General features: G+C 43.2%; 2 protein-coding genes across 7 annotated transcripts in view; one reads left to right on the forward strand and one right to left on the reverse strand.

Moving 5' to 3' along the window:
- The window catches only part of AVEN (apoptosis and caspase activation inhibitor), a 770,692-nt gene that overhangs the window by 173,393 nt on the left and 580,739 nt on the right, over nucleotides 1-16,560 (reverse strand). Inside the window, exon 1 of one of the 2 annotated variants that reach the window (XM_056546833.1) lies at nucleotides 8,534-8,980. The exons of the other annotated variant lie outside the window; for it this stretch is intronic. Within the exon in view, the coding sequence (XP_056402808.1) occupies nucleotides 8,534-8,834 (301 nt within the window). The 5' untranslated portion in view covers nucleotides 8,835-8,980. Of the gene's footprint in view, nucleotides 1-8,533; nucleotides 8,981-16,560 lie in introns of those variants that run through there. 2 annotated transcript variants of the gene reach the window in all.
- Nucleotides 1-16,560, forward strand: part of LOC130295761 (uncharacterized) — a 185,112-nt gene that overhangs the window by 24,997 nt on the left and 143,555 nt on the right. For 4 of the 5 annotated variants that reach the window (XM_056546836.1, XM_056546834.1, XM_056546838.1 and 1 more), the window contains exon 2: nucleotides 15,328-15,855. The exons of the other annotated variant lie outside the window; for it this stretch is intronic. In XM_056546836.1, coding sequence (XP_056402811.1) covers nucleotides 15,555-15,855 — 301 coding nt within the window. In that variant the 5' untranslated portion in view covers nucleotides 15,328-15,554. The remainder of the gene's footprint in view (nucleotides 1-15,327; nucleotides 15,856-16,560) is intronic. 5 annotated transcript variants of the gene reach the window in all.

Genomic DNA, 16,560 nt, shown 5'->3' on the forward strand with positions numbered 1-16,560 from the left:
ATGGTTCTCAATACTCATTTGACAAAAATTATGACTTTCTACAACACATGCATTTATTCCCATTTATTATTTTTCATTTTTTACTTACAAAGGGCTGAGTAGCATCTATGTTCCTTGCTGCTGACATTAACTACTTCTACAATAGAATGAGGGGTAATCACACTTCTGTATTCCCACCTTCCTCCAGTTTTGAAAGTAGCAGTTATCCCTTATGAGCCTTGAAACAACTCCAGATAAGCCACATCACTGGGCCTATTGTGTTGGGAGAATTGCATTTGCATGCTGGTTTTTGTAAGCGGAGATAATATTAATAAAGCCTGTACTGAAAGGTTTGCTGTCAGAACAGTACATTCTTATCATTATTGGTTCTCCTTTTGTGCTGGTTAAACACAGACTGTTAATCTGCTTCTGTGTATACTTATCTACACCATCAACACTGTACCAAACACTCAAAATAGGGCAAGCACCCACTGACTGGGGCAAACCATGGTTTCCAAAACATTAGCTAAAAATAAAAAAAGACATGCAGATACAAATACACAGAGTGCCCCTAATACCAACACTCTTAAAGAAATAGGGCCACACCAGTACACAAGTTGTGCATGGTACTGCAGCTTAAAGGGTTACTCCGCTCCCCAGCGTCCGGAACATTGAGTTCCTTAACGCTGTGTGCGGGCTTCAGTGTTCACACCCGCCCCCTCGTGACGTCACGCTCCATCATGTGATGTCACGTCCCGCCCCCTCAATGCAAGTCTATGGGAGGGGGCATGACGGCTGTAGTGCCCCCTTCCCATAGACTTTCATTGAGGAGTCAGGCCGTGATGGCACGAGGGGGTGGGCGTGAACACGGAAGCCCACACACAGCGTTTAGGAACTCAATGTTCCGGACACTGGGGAGCGAAGTAACCCTTTAACCATGTTCATTCAAGGGAGCTCAAACTGCCTAATGACAGATGTGTGAGAATGCAATTATGTTTATTTATTTTTTTACCCTTTACAACCTTCTAAACACATGGCAATTTACAAAAATTGTCATGCTTACGCTGGTCTTAAAAAGTGGAAACCTAGCCTATTTTTTTGTTGTTGCAAAAACGCCAATAAAAACACCCATTCTGCCGCATGGCGTTTTTTTTATTTAATGAAAAAACGCTGCAGCTAGATGTTAGCTGCAAGTCAATAGAAAACTACAAAATGCCATATCCACTTGGAATTTTTCAGTTTTGCGTTTTTTTTTTTTTTTTAAATCCTTTTGGAGTTTTTCAGCTATTTTTGGCTCCTTAGCAGTTTTTCAAAAACGACCTCTTGTTGAGACTTTGGCATTTTTTTAAGGAAAATCTTGGCGTTTTCCTCGCATAAAAGTCTCATATGGGAGTGAAAAACACCAAAGAAAAATGCCATCTGGCATTTTTGCAGGTGGTTTTTATTTTTTTTGGACTTTAGTGATCCAAAAAAGTGATAGAGATACCTTTTTTTAATAAAATTTTGTAGGTTACCATTAAAAAAAAAAGATACAGCAGTGATGTAAAAAAATTTATTCAACGAAATGTATCTTTGTTAGAACAAAATTTTTATACATTTTTAAACAGGGATCAATTTATGGGGGCGGGCAGGGAACTAAAAATGTAGCCGACAATAATAAAAATTTAGAAAGGGGCCATTTAAATGTAAAAATTATATATTTGTAATAATGAATTTTGTTAAACTTTTATTCTATTAATAATGTATTTTAATAATATGTTGAATAAAGTGTGTGTTAACTTTTTTCACTTTTTTATCTCTTTATTTCCATGATGGAAGTAGTACATGTACTAATTGACAGATCGCCCAGATGTCACTTCTGACAACCATTGCGATCCTCCTGTATAATGCATAGATGCGGGCGGCCGGACGCTCTTCTCTGGTCCCCTGCACTGCTGTATATATACACCTATTCATATTTCCCACAGAGAGCTGTGATTGGTCGGATGGTTCCAGCCAGCCACAACTCTCTGTGGGAAATATGAATAGGTGTATATACGTCAGTGCAGGGGACCATAAAAAAGCGGCCAGGCATCTATACATTATACAAGAGGATCACAGCGGGTGTCAGCAGTGACACCCGCTGTGATCTTTCCTTAACTGAAGGTGCTACTGCTCCCAACATGGAGAACACTCTGCTCCATGCTGGGAGCTGTAGTACCTGCATTAATAGAAAGATCGAAACAGGTGTCAGAAGTGACACTTGCTTCATCCCTGAGATGCGGAGCGGCTTTTTCCTGTGCTCCGCATCTCTGCACTATACTCTGCCGGCCAGTGATGTGAATATAAATTTCCATTACTGATTCATTTTTCCCACTTAGAGCGGGGATTGGCTGCCACCATCAGGCCAATCACCACACTGTGCGGAAAATATAAATTCTATCCATATCACTGGCCGGCTCGGAGTTCAGAGCAGAGATGCAAGCGCTGTATACAGCCGCTCCGCATCTTTGCAATAGATAGGACGATCGCATCGGGTGTCAGGAGTGACACCCGGGGTGATCTCTCTATTAGTACAGGAACTACTACTCCCATCATGGAACGGTGTGTTCCATGCTGGGAGTAGTAATACAACCTAAAATATGTAAAAAAAATTAAGAAAAATTGTTAAAAACACACACACACACACTTTATTAAACACATTATTAAAATACATTACTAATACAAATTTATTTGACTATGCTACAGGGGCTGTAAAGTTAGTGTAGTTCATAATATAGTGTCTGTACCTGTGTGTGACGTTTTCTCACAATTCTTCTGTGATTTCCACCCCAATATTTATTTTTAACAGCATACAAAAATACTGATGTCTCAGATTTTTTCCCAGCTTGCAATGCGGACGAGACCTGATTCACTAGTCAGCTGATGACAGGGAGCCTGCAGATCAATCTGCAACTAATGCAACAGCTGTAGGCACCCTGATTGAAAACCACAGGTCTTTTGAATGGATGCAGCTCATTTATGTTTCAATGGGTGGGGTAGCTGATGTGTGGGAGGGAGGAAAATAGAATTATGGGATTTGTAGTCAAAAAAAGAAAAATCAAACAGGAAATAACAGTTCACAAAGAGCTAGCCACAGTGTTATGGTAATCTCACAACATAGTCATTTAGCATCAAGACAAGCGCAGACCCTTCCTAAATATGTCCATTACCGTCTGCCAGGTACGTACTTAAATCACCTTATGGTGGATAACCCATAAATTTGTCCCTGTTTAAAAATTAACTAAAATTTTGTTCTAAAAAATAAAAACATTTTGGTACCCAAAAAATTTAGAAAAAAATCGCCAAAAGTCCAAAAATGCAATTTTCACTCAAAGGTAAAAATCCCAGAAAAGAAAACGACAGATAAAAAAACAAGTGGAAACCTAGCCAGGTTTTCCAGGATTAGAATTACATAGCTGCTTTCTTCCACACTTGTTCTCAGTTTGTGTATGGTTTTGCAGCTCAATTCCATTTACTTGAATGGAGCAGAGTTGTAAAGCCACACACAACCTGAAGATAGATATGGCACTGTTTTTCATAGAAAGCAGCTATGTTTTCTTAATCCTGCATAATACCTTTAAAGGAGTTATCCAGGAAAAAAACTTTTTTTTATACATCAACTGGCTCCAGAAAGTTAAACAGAGTTTTAAATTATATCATATGGAGATACAAAGATGAATGTCCGGCCCAGCACTGGCAAACGAAGGGTGTGCTCTGATGTAACAGGATTCATGCACTTGGGAGTACGGTGAGACCACCAGAGGTGCTGCTACGGGGTGCAGGTGAGAAGGGCACAAGGCGCTATGGCATCAGAAGACATGAAAAAAAACGCACTCACCCGTAAGTCGTGCACCGCATTTTATTCCGTGAAGACAATCAACATGAAGACAGGACAGCAATCGGTCTGCAGGAACGCCAGGGACACACACACGTGTAGTTAAAGCTGTTTCACGGGAACTCAGCCCGCTTCGTCAGACTCCACCCTCTGCTGACGCCTCGCAGGTTAAATACTCACCTACGTTGTCGTCATCAGATGGGCGTTTACACACAGGTAACTGACATATGAAAATAGCTAAAAACTATGAATAGTATTAAAAGCAACACTCTATAGCAATGATCATGATAACAAAAGGACAAGCAAGCACCGATTCTAAAGAAAAACATAGTCAAGTTTATCATTTAACCCAAGGTTTCCATGAGCGTCCGTGCGCAGAATTAACTCCGCCTCTGTCCGCAATAGCATTTTCTTTCTATCTACGCCTTCTCTAGGTAAAAAAGACATATGTCCATCAAGTTCAACCAGGGAATTAAGGGGTAGGGGTGTGATTGCTTTATTTTATTTTAAAAAGGCCTCTGAAATATATATGGTTGATTGGTTTCTATAGGCAACTGTGCAACCCTTCCTCTGCATGTTTTGATAATTGTCCCCTTTTAATATAATAATATATATAATTCTGCACTTTTATATGACAGTAACTTGGGTAGACATACTCTTTTTTCATACACACCTATCATGTATGCTAACTATATATTTACTATATATTCTATGCTAGTGAACAGTACCAGGGTACTGTCTATGACACAAAGAAAGGTGTCAGCAGAAAGCGCTACGTAACTTTCACTGTAGTATACAGCAGCAGATACGTATTGGAAGGATTATAATTTTTAAATAGAAGTAATTTACAAATCTGTATAACTTTCTGGCACTAGTAAGCCTTTCTAATCCTAATCTAACTATTTTCTTTACTGTCTCTTCTATTATATTAACCAAAATTTGATGCTGGCATTTAATAGTACATTTAAGGCTCCATACACTATACATCTGTACATACTGACTGGCTCATGCTACTTTATGCATACTACTTGCTGATGAATAGAATGTTGATATTATATCAAGATTATTATTATAGCTTTCTGTTTACTCTGTGCACTGATCATAGATGAGTGCAGAAAGGTGATAGAGAGGTTTGTGCATCTGTACCTGTACTGCCATACAATTCTCTCCATTAATGGGCAGAGCGAATCAGAAGAACTCTTTGGTTCACCCTGGCTTAGGGGCTGTTATGGACATGGAGTTTTTACATCCATAATATACCATTCACTGCCCCCATGCAGTCTCCAGAAGGACCACAGTAGGCGTGGCCAAAAAAACTGTTCTTCTGCTTTATGTGAGAAGAGTAGGCGGAATCTAAGCCACTGGGTAGGGCATTGGTGGTAGGTTAGTGAGAACTTGAGAGACACACAGTCTCTTCCAACTTCCTGCAAGAGGGAAGAAGGGAGTATGTATGTATATATATATATATATGTATATATATATATATATATATATATATATATATACACACATATATATATATATATATATATATTACTCAGGTGGATCCATACTAGTCTGCTAAACATAGAGCACGTGCCATGTTGTATTGATTTAGTTGGCTATAAATGTTCTATCAAACATTATTAACTGTGGTGGTTACCGAGTGAATGTTAATTTGGTGGGGATAAACTACTAGTACAAGACATTTCTGCCAAAATACCTTGGACAATTATTTCATAGTTGTACAAAACATAATCTGTGTTTTTGGGTGTTTGCAAACATATTTAGGCCATATTAATTTAGCCTCTACCTCCTGCTTCAGTTTCCAATGACCATATTGGGCCAGCAAATGGTCGGGGGGGAGGGGAAATATTTGTTAAAGGGGTACTCCACTGGCCAGTGTTCAGAACATTTAGTTCAGAACTCTATGTGTGAGCACTGCAGGGACAGCCTTGCCCCCTTGTGATGTCAGGCCATGCCCCCTCAATGCAAGTCTATGGGAGGGGGCATGACAGTAGCCATGCCCCCTCCCATAGACTTGCATTGATGGGGCATGGCCTGATGTAACGAGGGGGCATGGCCGATCTCTGCAGCTCGCACACAGTGTTCTGAACTAAATGTTTCCGAACGCTGGCCAGTGGAGTACACCTTTAGCTCTAATCCTAAAAACCACAATTGGTGTGGTCGGCAGGATTACCACAATGAGTTGAGCTGCAGACAGGATTACTACCCTAGAACCACAACAGGGGCCATGTCGCAACTACAACCACTGTGACTCATATAGATACACAACTGGTATATCATAACATTGCCAATAATAAAAGTACCGTATTTATCAGGGTATACCATGCACTGGCCTATAACACGCACCCTCATTTTACCAAGGATATTTGGGTAAAAAAAGTTTTTTACCCAAATATCCATGAAAAAATGAGGGTGCGTGTGTGCACGTGTATACCCCGATATACCCCCAGGAAAGGCAGGGGGAGAGAGGCCGTCGCTGCCCGCTTCTCTCCCCCTGCCTTTCCTGGGGTCTAGAGCGCTGCTGTCGGCCCTTTTCACCCCCTGGTTATCGGCGCCGCTGCCCGTTCTGTCCCCCTGACTATCGGCGCCGGCGCCGATTGCCAGGGAGAGAGAAGCGGCGCCGACAGCCAGGGGGAGAGAAGGGGCAGCGGCACCCATTGCCGGCGCCGCTGCCCCGTTGCCTCCCCCCATCCCCGGTGGCATAATTACCTGAGTCCGGTCCGCGCTGCTCCAGGCCTCCGTCGTGCGTCCCCGGCGTCATTGCTATGCGCTGAACGGCGCGGCGCATGACGTCAGAGCGCCGCGCCGTGCATAGCAACGACGCTGGGGACGCACGACGGAGGCCTGGAGCAGCGCGGACCGGACTCAGGTAATTATGCCACCGGGGATGGGGGGAGGCAACGGGGCAGCCGCGCCGGCAATGGGTGCCGCTGCCCCTTCTCTCCCCCTGGCTGTCGGCGCCGCTTCTCTCTCCCTGGCAATTGGCGCCGGCACCGATAGTCAGGGGGACAGAACGGGCAGCGGCGCCGATAACCAGGGGGTGAAAAGGGCCGACAGCAGCGCTCTAGACCCCAGGAAAGGCAGGGGGAGAGAAGCGGGCAGCGACGGCCTCTCTCCCCCTGCCTTTCCTGGGGGTGTATCGGCGTATAACACGCACACAGACTTTAGGCTAAAAACTTTAGCCTAAAAAGTGCGTGTTATACGCCGATAAATACGGTAGTTTCAAATTAAAATAGATTAAAAAAGAGGTGTAAGATATATTCCCTTACTCTGAATGTCCTTGGCTTCCTTTAAAGTCATATTGACCGCAAAGAATGGGAGAGATAAATTGATGTGGTGTCTTTTTCAGGTAGTCATGTTTTCAAATCTTTCTATTTTAAAGTATTCCCCAGTGCACTTCTGTACTTAAATTCTTGTTGCCTGGTGGACGTGTTATTTTTTACTATTAAAATTATTTTATTGTGCTGTTCCTTCCCATTTAATCTAATCAGAATAAAGATGTGAACTGTATTAGGGAATATTTCATTCATGCCTTTGCAGTTATACCTTCTATACAGTAGTGAATGTGCAGAGTCGCCGTCAGGGGGGTACAGCCAGTACCCCAGTAAGGGTCCCATGGGGGCCCGGACCTCTGCTGCACCCCCTGCAACACCCCCACAACAAAGAAGCAGGAGACCACTGTTTTAATAGCAGTCTCTGCTCCCAGGAACTGACAGACGGTCTGGCAATGAACAAGTCATAGAAGGGGCCCACGGCTGTCAGGATCATTTTATGTTTTAAAACATTGTGGGCCCTTTAAATTCAGCGTGGGGCCCGCAGCCGTACTTACTCTCTAGAAAGGAAGCAGAGGGACGCTCCTCCCCCTTACCCCTCCTCCCTCATACTCCCCTGCCGTGCAGTCTTATTGTCTTACACCCGACCGCACCGCTAGGAAAATGAAGACTTCCATTGCCCACCGAGGATGCTACCAATCAGGGTAAGAAACTTTTTGGTGGGGAGGGGGGCAGGTTACGGTTTGGGGATCAGTGAAAGGTAAATAGGCACTATTTCAGTGTTTCCCAAACAGGGTGCCCCCAGCTGTTGCAAAACTACAACTCCCAGCATGCCTTCGTCTGTGTGAGCATGCTGGGAGTTGTAGTTTTGCAACAACTGGAGGGACATTGCTTGTGAAACACTGATCGATCTATCTATCTCATATTTATCTATCATCTATCTAATATATCTATCTACCTATCTATCTAGATACTTGAAGGAAGAGAGCAGCACTCCACTAGAAAAGGTGCACGGGTGCCTCCCGTTGTTGATCTGGGTCAGAGATGCAAACTTGATATTAAAATAAAAGCAGTGGCACTCCAAGTAGGTGAAAAAGGTGTTGTCTTTATTCACTCCATAGTGAGCTACGTTTCGGCAGACTCACGCTGCCATTATCAAGCAACAAATGGTAAGAGGGGAGGGTATTTAAGGTCACGCAGGACCACCCACTAATTAGTGCAATTGACATGTAAACAAAACAAAAATATGCAATATACCAAGTGATCATAGTGGTTACACAGTGCAGAGTGTATATAGCAATGATGTGCAGCGGCGTTGCACAAGTTACAAATACATATTTGTAATATACATTGTGATCATGTGTATAAGATGAGTTAGACAATCTTTCAGCAAAAGTGGGCAGAGATCGCGGTCATTCACCCAGCAACCATCTTACGGGAGGATGACAAGCAGAACCCGGCATGTTTCCGGCACACGAGGAGGCTCTGTGCTGCGTGCAGAAAGGACGTATAAAAACAGCATCACGTGGTAGGTCATGTGCAAGGTATCCTAGGAGACCGACAGCACCCTGCCCGGCGCATGTGCACACTTGTTCTGGAGGAGGCAAGCGCCATCTTGGTGAAGGGAAACAGGTAGACTCCGGTGGGCACTGCAATCTCCTGATGGGAATGTTACGCACAGGGGCAATCACGGGGTGTTGCGGGAACCACAGCACGTCCATGGTGTTCAAATTAATTTTCCAGGCAAATCACCGCAGGTAGCCAACCTGGAGAAGTGTCGTCAACTTGCTTAGAGTCAGGCCAGAGCTTGATGTATGGGAGGAGGATGGTCCCGGATATATGATCTTGTGATGGGTTGTGAGAATGCCAATTATAGAAGGAGAGCCCGGTCTGCCAGTAGTAATGGTGAGGGGGAGTGATGAACTGCTGGCCCACTTCTGCAAAAGAGGAAAAAACACAGTATGAGAAAAAGATAAAATAAAACAAAAATTTAAAAAAAAAACTATAATAACCAATCCTATACAGAATGGGAAAAAACAGGAAATTGATATAGGAATCCAAGTATTAGCGTGCATTGCATATGTCATGGGTAACAATAAACTCGCCATTTAAGCTGGCAGGTTTAAGTGAGTTTAACTCGTAAATCCACCAGAGTTCTATTCTTTTTAATTTTACTGCTCGATTGCCCACCGTTTGGGTATGGGGACATGACCGAAAAGGGTGAATACGAGATCTTTTTCTTGGTGTTTGTGTTCCACAAAGTGTTTCGGAACAGGTAAATTAATTTTACCTTTCCGAATCATGTATCTGTGTTGGGTGATTCTCACTTTGGCCTCCAAGGAGGTTTCCCCAACATAGAGCAGATGGCATGGGCATTGTAGGACATACATGACATATGGAGTGGTACAGGCTAGATATTGTATGATGGCAAATTTCTTGCCAGTTACTGGGTGTGTGAAGCTGTTACTAGAGATGAGCGAACTTACAGTAAATTAGATTCGTCACAAACTTCTCCGCTCGGCAGTTGATGACTTTTCCTGCATAAATTAGTTCAGCTTTCCGGTGCTCCGGTGGGCTGGAAAAGGTGGATACAGTCCTAGGAGACTCTTTACTAGGACTGTATCCACCTTTTCCAGCCCACCGGAGCACCTGAAGGCTGAACTAATTTACGCAGGAAAAGTCATCAACTGCCGAGCGGAGAAGTTTGTGTTCGCTCATCTCTAGCTGTTACCTTTAAGCATGTATCTGCAATTCACGCATGTTCTGCATGGAAATGATCCCGGGTTTACACCTGAGAAATAGCTTTGGTTACTTTTGGGTAGAGCAATGTCAGCTTTCACTAGTTTGTCTTGTAAATTTGGGGGGCGTCTATATGTCATGATTGGAAAATTTTTCATTTCAGGGATGTTATCAGTGCCTTCCCGAAGGAGATGCCAGTGTTTTCTGAGAATGTTGGAAACCTTGTCTGACATGCCAGAATAGGAGGAAACAAAGGCTAATCTGTTTTGTGGCTGTTTGGTTTTTGTCTGTAGAAGATTATCTCGAGTCATAGTCATGACATTGTGTTTGCTGTCAAGTACAGGTTTTTGGGGGTAACCCCTGTCAAGGAAATTGTGTATCATGTTGTCTAAGGCAGAGTTTGCCCCTGTATCTGAGCTAACGATCCTTTTGGCCCAGATCATTTGGCTCAGGTGCAGAGAGTGTATTCGTGCTGCGTGGATGGTAGCTGTCGAACCGTAGCATGGAGTTGCATTCTGTGGATTTTGTAAAAATGTCAGATTCAAGATGGTTGTGGACAATGGTGATGGTAGTGTCCAAAAAATGTATGTCTGATTTGGATGAGGTAAGGGTGAATTGTAGGCCAGTGAAGATGTGGTTGAGAAAGGTGTGGAAGCTTGGGAGTTGGACCTCCGAGCAGGTACAGATCAGTAAGATATCGTCTATGTATCTCCACCACTTCAAAACATGTTCTAAGTGGGCAGATACATAAACTGACTCCTCCTCCAGATGGGTCGCGTATGTGGGCACTACATTTGTCCCCATGGCGGTCCCGACCAATTGGACGTAGTAGGTGCCATTAAAAGAAAAATAGTTTTTTGTAAGAACCAGTTGTAGTAGGGTGATGATGAAATAGTTTTTTTCAGGAGAAAAGTCATGTTGTATGAAAGACCTCACCACCTGCACACCTCCATCGTGTGGGATGGAGGTGTACAGGCTGGTGATGTCAAATGTAGCCAGTATGGTGTCGTCTGGAATGTGGAGATCTTTGATTTTGTTCAGGAAATCACCTGTGTCTCTAATGTAAGAGCATGCATTGTATACTTAGGGTCTGAGGATTTTGTCAAGAAAGATGGATATGTCACTTGTAAGGGATTCTCGTCCAGAAACAATCGGTCTGCCTGGTGGATTATGGAGAGTTTTGTGTATTTTTGGTAAAAGGTATAGAACTGGTGTGATGGGGTGTTGTACAGTAAGGTAGTTGTATACTGCTTTGTCAATCAGTTTGTTGTTGAGTGCTGCTGTTATAACTTGTTGAATGTCATGGCTATATTCCCATTTGGGGTCAATGGAGAGCTGTCTGCATGTGATGCCGTCATTCAGTTGTCTGGCAGCTTTCCTTAGATATTGTGAACGATCCATAACCACAACCGCTCCTCCCTTGTTGGCGAGTTTGACCACCAGGTTGTGGTCATGGATCAGTTCACTAAGGGCAGACATGTGGGAACATGTCATTCGGGTGAATGAGCTGGTTGGTCGTGTCTTTTAATTTGGCATTGTCTTTTTTAACTAAAGTGTGGAATGTGTCAATAATAGGCATGGAAGCAGTAGGTACAAAATCCCTGGGTACTTTTCTGTCTGCAGTTTTTAAGGAAAAGCTGGTGTCACTGGAAGTAGCATTTTCTGCTGTGATATCTGTGAATTTGTGAGAAAACCAGGTTTTGAGTCTGAGTTTCCTCACAAAATGTAAATAGAGTTCAATTTGAAACCAATCAGTATCTGTACATATACAAAAATTAAGGCCCTTAGACAACAATTTGACATGCTCAACAGTGAACACAGTGGAGGAGATATTTACCACATGTTTCTCTGTGTTCTTTTGTTGGATGTTGGTTTCGGCTGTGGTGGTGGTCTGTACTCCTATTTCTGACCCCAGGTATGGATGGGATCATTTCCACCGGAGGTCCCCTCTCCAGGTGGGTTTACGGTGGGCACGTCCATCCCTAAAAAAGGAATCTTTTCTGGGTAAGGCTGAGTAGGATTGTGTTGTTTCATCTGTTCCGCCTTGGTGTCCCTTAGTTTCCTGTTTTTCCTCGGCGAAGAAATTGGTGCACATCATCTGTAGATTTTGCCGTTGTCGTAATCTGATGCATCGTGGGCCCATTTTGTGCATTTCGTGTCTTCCTGCTCTTCCCTGAACTTTTTGAGGAAGGAGGTCTGTTTGATGATGAATGCTTCACAGTTGGCATCAGGTAAGGTGGAGCGTAAGGACTGTTTCAATTCTTGTACATTATCCATTGTAATGTGCACATCATGATGTAGGAACTCTATTTGGAGAAGTATCAGGTCAAGGGAGTATTTGTTTGAGATCTGCTCATATTTGGAACAATATTCAACATTGTGGAAGAACGAGTTATCGTGCGGCTGGGCTCTCGTACCACGAGAGATTCTGTGGTTTCTGTAGTTTTCACTGAGAGTGGTGAGATGCAATTCAAGGGATTGCATCTCACCACTCTCAGTGAATACCACAGAAACCACAGAATCCCTCGTGGTATGAGATCCGAGCCACACAATAACTCGTTCTTCCACAAAGTTGAATATTGTTCCAAATATGAGCAGATCTCAAGCAAATACTCCCTTGACCTGATACTTCCCCAAATAGAGTTCCTACAGCATGATATGGACATTACAAAGGACAAAGTACAAGAATTGGAACGGTCCTTACACTCCACCTTACCTCATGCCGACTGCGAAGCATTCATCATCAAACAGACCTTCTTCCTCAAAAAGTTCAGGGAAGAGCAGGAAGACACGAAATGCACAAAATGGGCCCGCGATGCATCAGATTACGACAACGGCAAAATCAACAGATGGGGTGCACAAATTTCTTCGCCGAGGAAAAACAGGAAACAAAGGGACACCAAGGCGGAACAGATGAAACAACGTAATCCTACTCAGCTTTACCCAGAAAAGATTCCTTTTTAAGGATGGACGTGCCCACCGTAAACCCACCCTGAGAGGGGGCCTCCGGTGGAAATGATCCCATCCGTACTCGGGGTCAGAAATAGAAGTACAGACCACCACCACAGCCGAAACCAACATCCAACAAAAGAACACAGAGAAACACGTGGTAAAAATTTCCTCCACTGTGTTAACTGTTGAGTATGTCAAATTGTTATCTAAAGGCCTTAATTTTTGTATATGTACAGATACTGATTGCTTTCAAATTGAACTCGATTTACAACAATTTGTGAGGAAACTCAGACTCAAAACCTGGTTTTCCCACAAATCCACAGATATCACAGCAGAAAATGCTACTTCCAGTGACACCAGCTTTTCCTTAAAAACTGCAGACATAAAAGTACGCAGTGATTTTGTACCTACTGCTTCCATGCCCATTATTGACACATTCCACACTTAAGTTAAAAAAGACATTGCCAAATTAAAAGACATGACCAACCAGCTCATTCACCCGAATATGACGCGTGCCCAGATGTCTGCCCTTAGTGAACTGATGCATGACCGCAAACTGGTGGTCAAACCCGCTGACAAGGGAGGAACGGTTGTGGTCATGGATCGTTTACAATATCTAAGGGAAGCTGCCAGACAACTGAATGATGGCATCACATACAGACAGCTCTCCATTGACCCCAAATGGTAATACAGCCGTGACATTCAACAAGTTATAACAACAGCACTCAACAACAAACTGATTGACAAAGCATTATCTGACTACCTTACTGTACAACACCCCATCACACCAGTTCTATACCATTTACCAAAAATACACAAAACTCTCCATAATCCACCAGGCAGACCGATTGTTTCTGGACGAGAATCCCTTACAAGTCACATATCCATCTTTCTTGACAAAATCTTCAGACCCTATGTATACAATGCACGCTCTTACATTAGAGACACAGGTGATTTCCTGAACAAAATCAAAGATCTCCACATTCCAGATGACACCATACTGGCTACATTTGACCTCACCAGCCTGTACACCTCCATCCCACACGATGGAGGTGTGCAGGAGGTGAGCTCCCGAAAAAAACAATTTCATCATCACTCTACTACAACAGGTTCTTACAAAAAACGATTTTTCTTTTCATGACATTTACTATGTCCAATTGTTCGGGACCGCTATGGGGACAAATGTAGCGCCCCCATACGCAAACCTTTTCGTCACCCATCTGGAGGAGGAGTCAGTCTATGCATCTCCCCACTTCGAACACGTTTTGAAGTGGTGGAGATATGGAGATACATAGACGATATCTTCCTGATCTGTATTGGCATGGAGGTCCAACTCACAAACTTCCACACCTTTCTCAACCACATCTTCACTGGCCTACAATTCACCCTTACCTCATCCAAATCAGACATACATTTTTTGGACACTACCATCATCATTGTACAAAACCATCTTGAATATTGAATACAACATTTTTTACAAAATCCACAGACTGCAACTCCATGCTATGGTCCGACAGCTATCATCCACGCAGCACGATACGCTCTCTGCCCCTGAGCCAAATGATCCGGGCCAAAAGGATCGTTAGCTCAGATACAGTGGCAAACTCTGTCTTAGACAACATGATACACATCTTCCTTGACAGGGGTTTCCCCAAAAAACTTTTACTTGACAGAAAACACAAAGTCATGACTATGACCCTAGAGAATCTTCTACAGACAAAAAACAAACAGCTATTCTGGCATGTCAGACAAGGTTTCCAACATTGTCAGGAAACACTGGCATCTCCTTCGGGAAGGCACTGATAACATCCCTGAAATGAAAAGTTTTCCAATCATGGCATATAGACGCCCCCCAAATTTACAAGACAAACTAGTGAAAGCTGACATTGCCCTACCCAAAAGTAACCAAAGCTATTTCTCAGGTGTAAACCCGGGATCATTACCATGCAGAACATGTGTGAATTGCACATACATGCTAAAAGGTAACAGCTTCACACACCCAGAAACTGGCAAGAAATATGCCATCAAACAATATCTAGCCTGTACCACTCCATATGTCATGTATGTCCTACAATGCCCATGCCATCTGCTCTATGTTGGGGGGAAACCTCCTTGAAGGCCAAAGTGAGAATCACCCAACACAGATACACGATTCGGAAAGGTAAAATGGATTTACCTGTTCCGAAACACTTTGTGGAACACAAACACCAAGAAAAAGATCTCGTATTCACCCTTCTCTCGATCATGTCCCCATACTCAAACGGGGGAGGGGGGGGGGGTGTACAATCGAGCAGCAAAATTAAAAAGAATAGAACTCTAGTGGATTTACTAGTTAAACTCACTTAAACCTGCCAGCTTAAATGGCGATTTTATTGTTACCCATGTCATATGCAATGCACGCTAATACTTGGATTCCTATATCAATTTCCTGGTTTCTTCCCATTCTGTATAGGATTAGTTATTATATTTTTTACATTTTTTATTTTATCTTTTTCTCACACTGTTTTTTTTCCTCTTTTGCAGAAGTCACTCCCCCTCACCATCATTACTGGCAGACTGGGCACTCCTTCTATAATTGGCATTCTCACAACACATCACAAGATCATGTATCCAGGACCGTCCTCTGCCGATACATCAAGCTCTGGCCTGACTCTAAGCAAGGTGACGACACTTCTCCAGTGACTGGTAGCACAGCAGGATTCCAGGTTGGCTACCTGCGGTGACTTACCTGGAAAATTCATTTGGACACCATGAACGTGCTGCAGTTCCCGCGACACCCCGTGATTGACCCTGTGCGTAACATTCCCATCAGGAGATTGCAGTGCCCACCGGAGTCTACCTGTTTCCCTTCACCAAGATGGCGCTTCCCTCCTCAGGAACAATTGTGTGCATGCGCCGGGCAGGATGCTGTCAGTCTCCTAGGATACCTTGCACATGAGCTACCACGTGATGCTGTTTACATACGTCATTTCCGCACGTGGCACGGAGCCTCCTCATGTGCTGGAAACATGCCGGGTTCTGCTTGTCATCCTCCCATAAGACGGTTGCCGGGTGAGTGACTCCGCCCACTTTTGCTGAAAGACTGTCTAACTCATCTTATACACATCTTATATGACCACGATGTATATTACAAATATTTGTAACTTGTGCACCACCGCTGCACATCATTGCTATATACACTCTGCACTGTGTAACCACAATGATCACTAGGTATATTGCATATTTTTGTTTTGTTTACATGTCAATTGCACTAATTAGTTAATTAGTGGGTGGTCCTGTGGGAACTTAAATACCCTCCCCTATCACCATTTGTTGCTTGATAATGGTAGCGTGAGGCTGTTGAAACGTAGCTCACTATGGAGTGAATAAAGACAACACCTACTTGGAGTGCCACTGCTTTTATTTGGACATCTATCTATCTGTCTGTCTTCTATCTATCTATAGTATCTATCTCATATCTATCTATCAATCTATCTCATATCTATCTATCTCATATCTATCCAACTATCTTATATCTATCTATTTATCTATCTCAAATCTTTCTATCTATCTCATATCTATCTATCTATCGCCTATCTATCCATCTATCTATCCATCTGTCTATCTATCTATCTCATATATATCTATCTTATATCCAGGGGCAAACTATGCACCCTCCAAAGGCCCAGGTCTGAGAGTGGGTCTGCCGTTGCCAGTACTTTATTATTTTTTATTTATTTATATTTTGCATACTTAGACATTGGGTCGGGCCAGAAA

The sequence above is a fragment of the Hyla sarda genome, chromosome 11 (assembly GCF_029499605.1).
Source record: "Hyla sarda isolate aHylSar1 chromosome 11, aHylSar1.hap1, whole genome shotgun sequence".
Lineage (NCBI taxonomy): Eukaryota > Metazoa > Chordata > Amphibia > Anura > Hylidae > Hyla > Hyla sarda.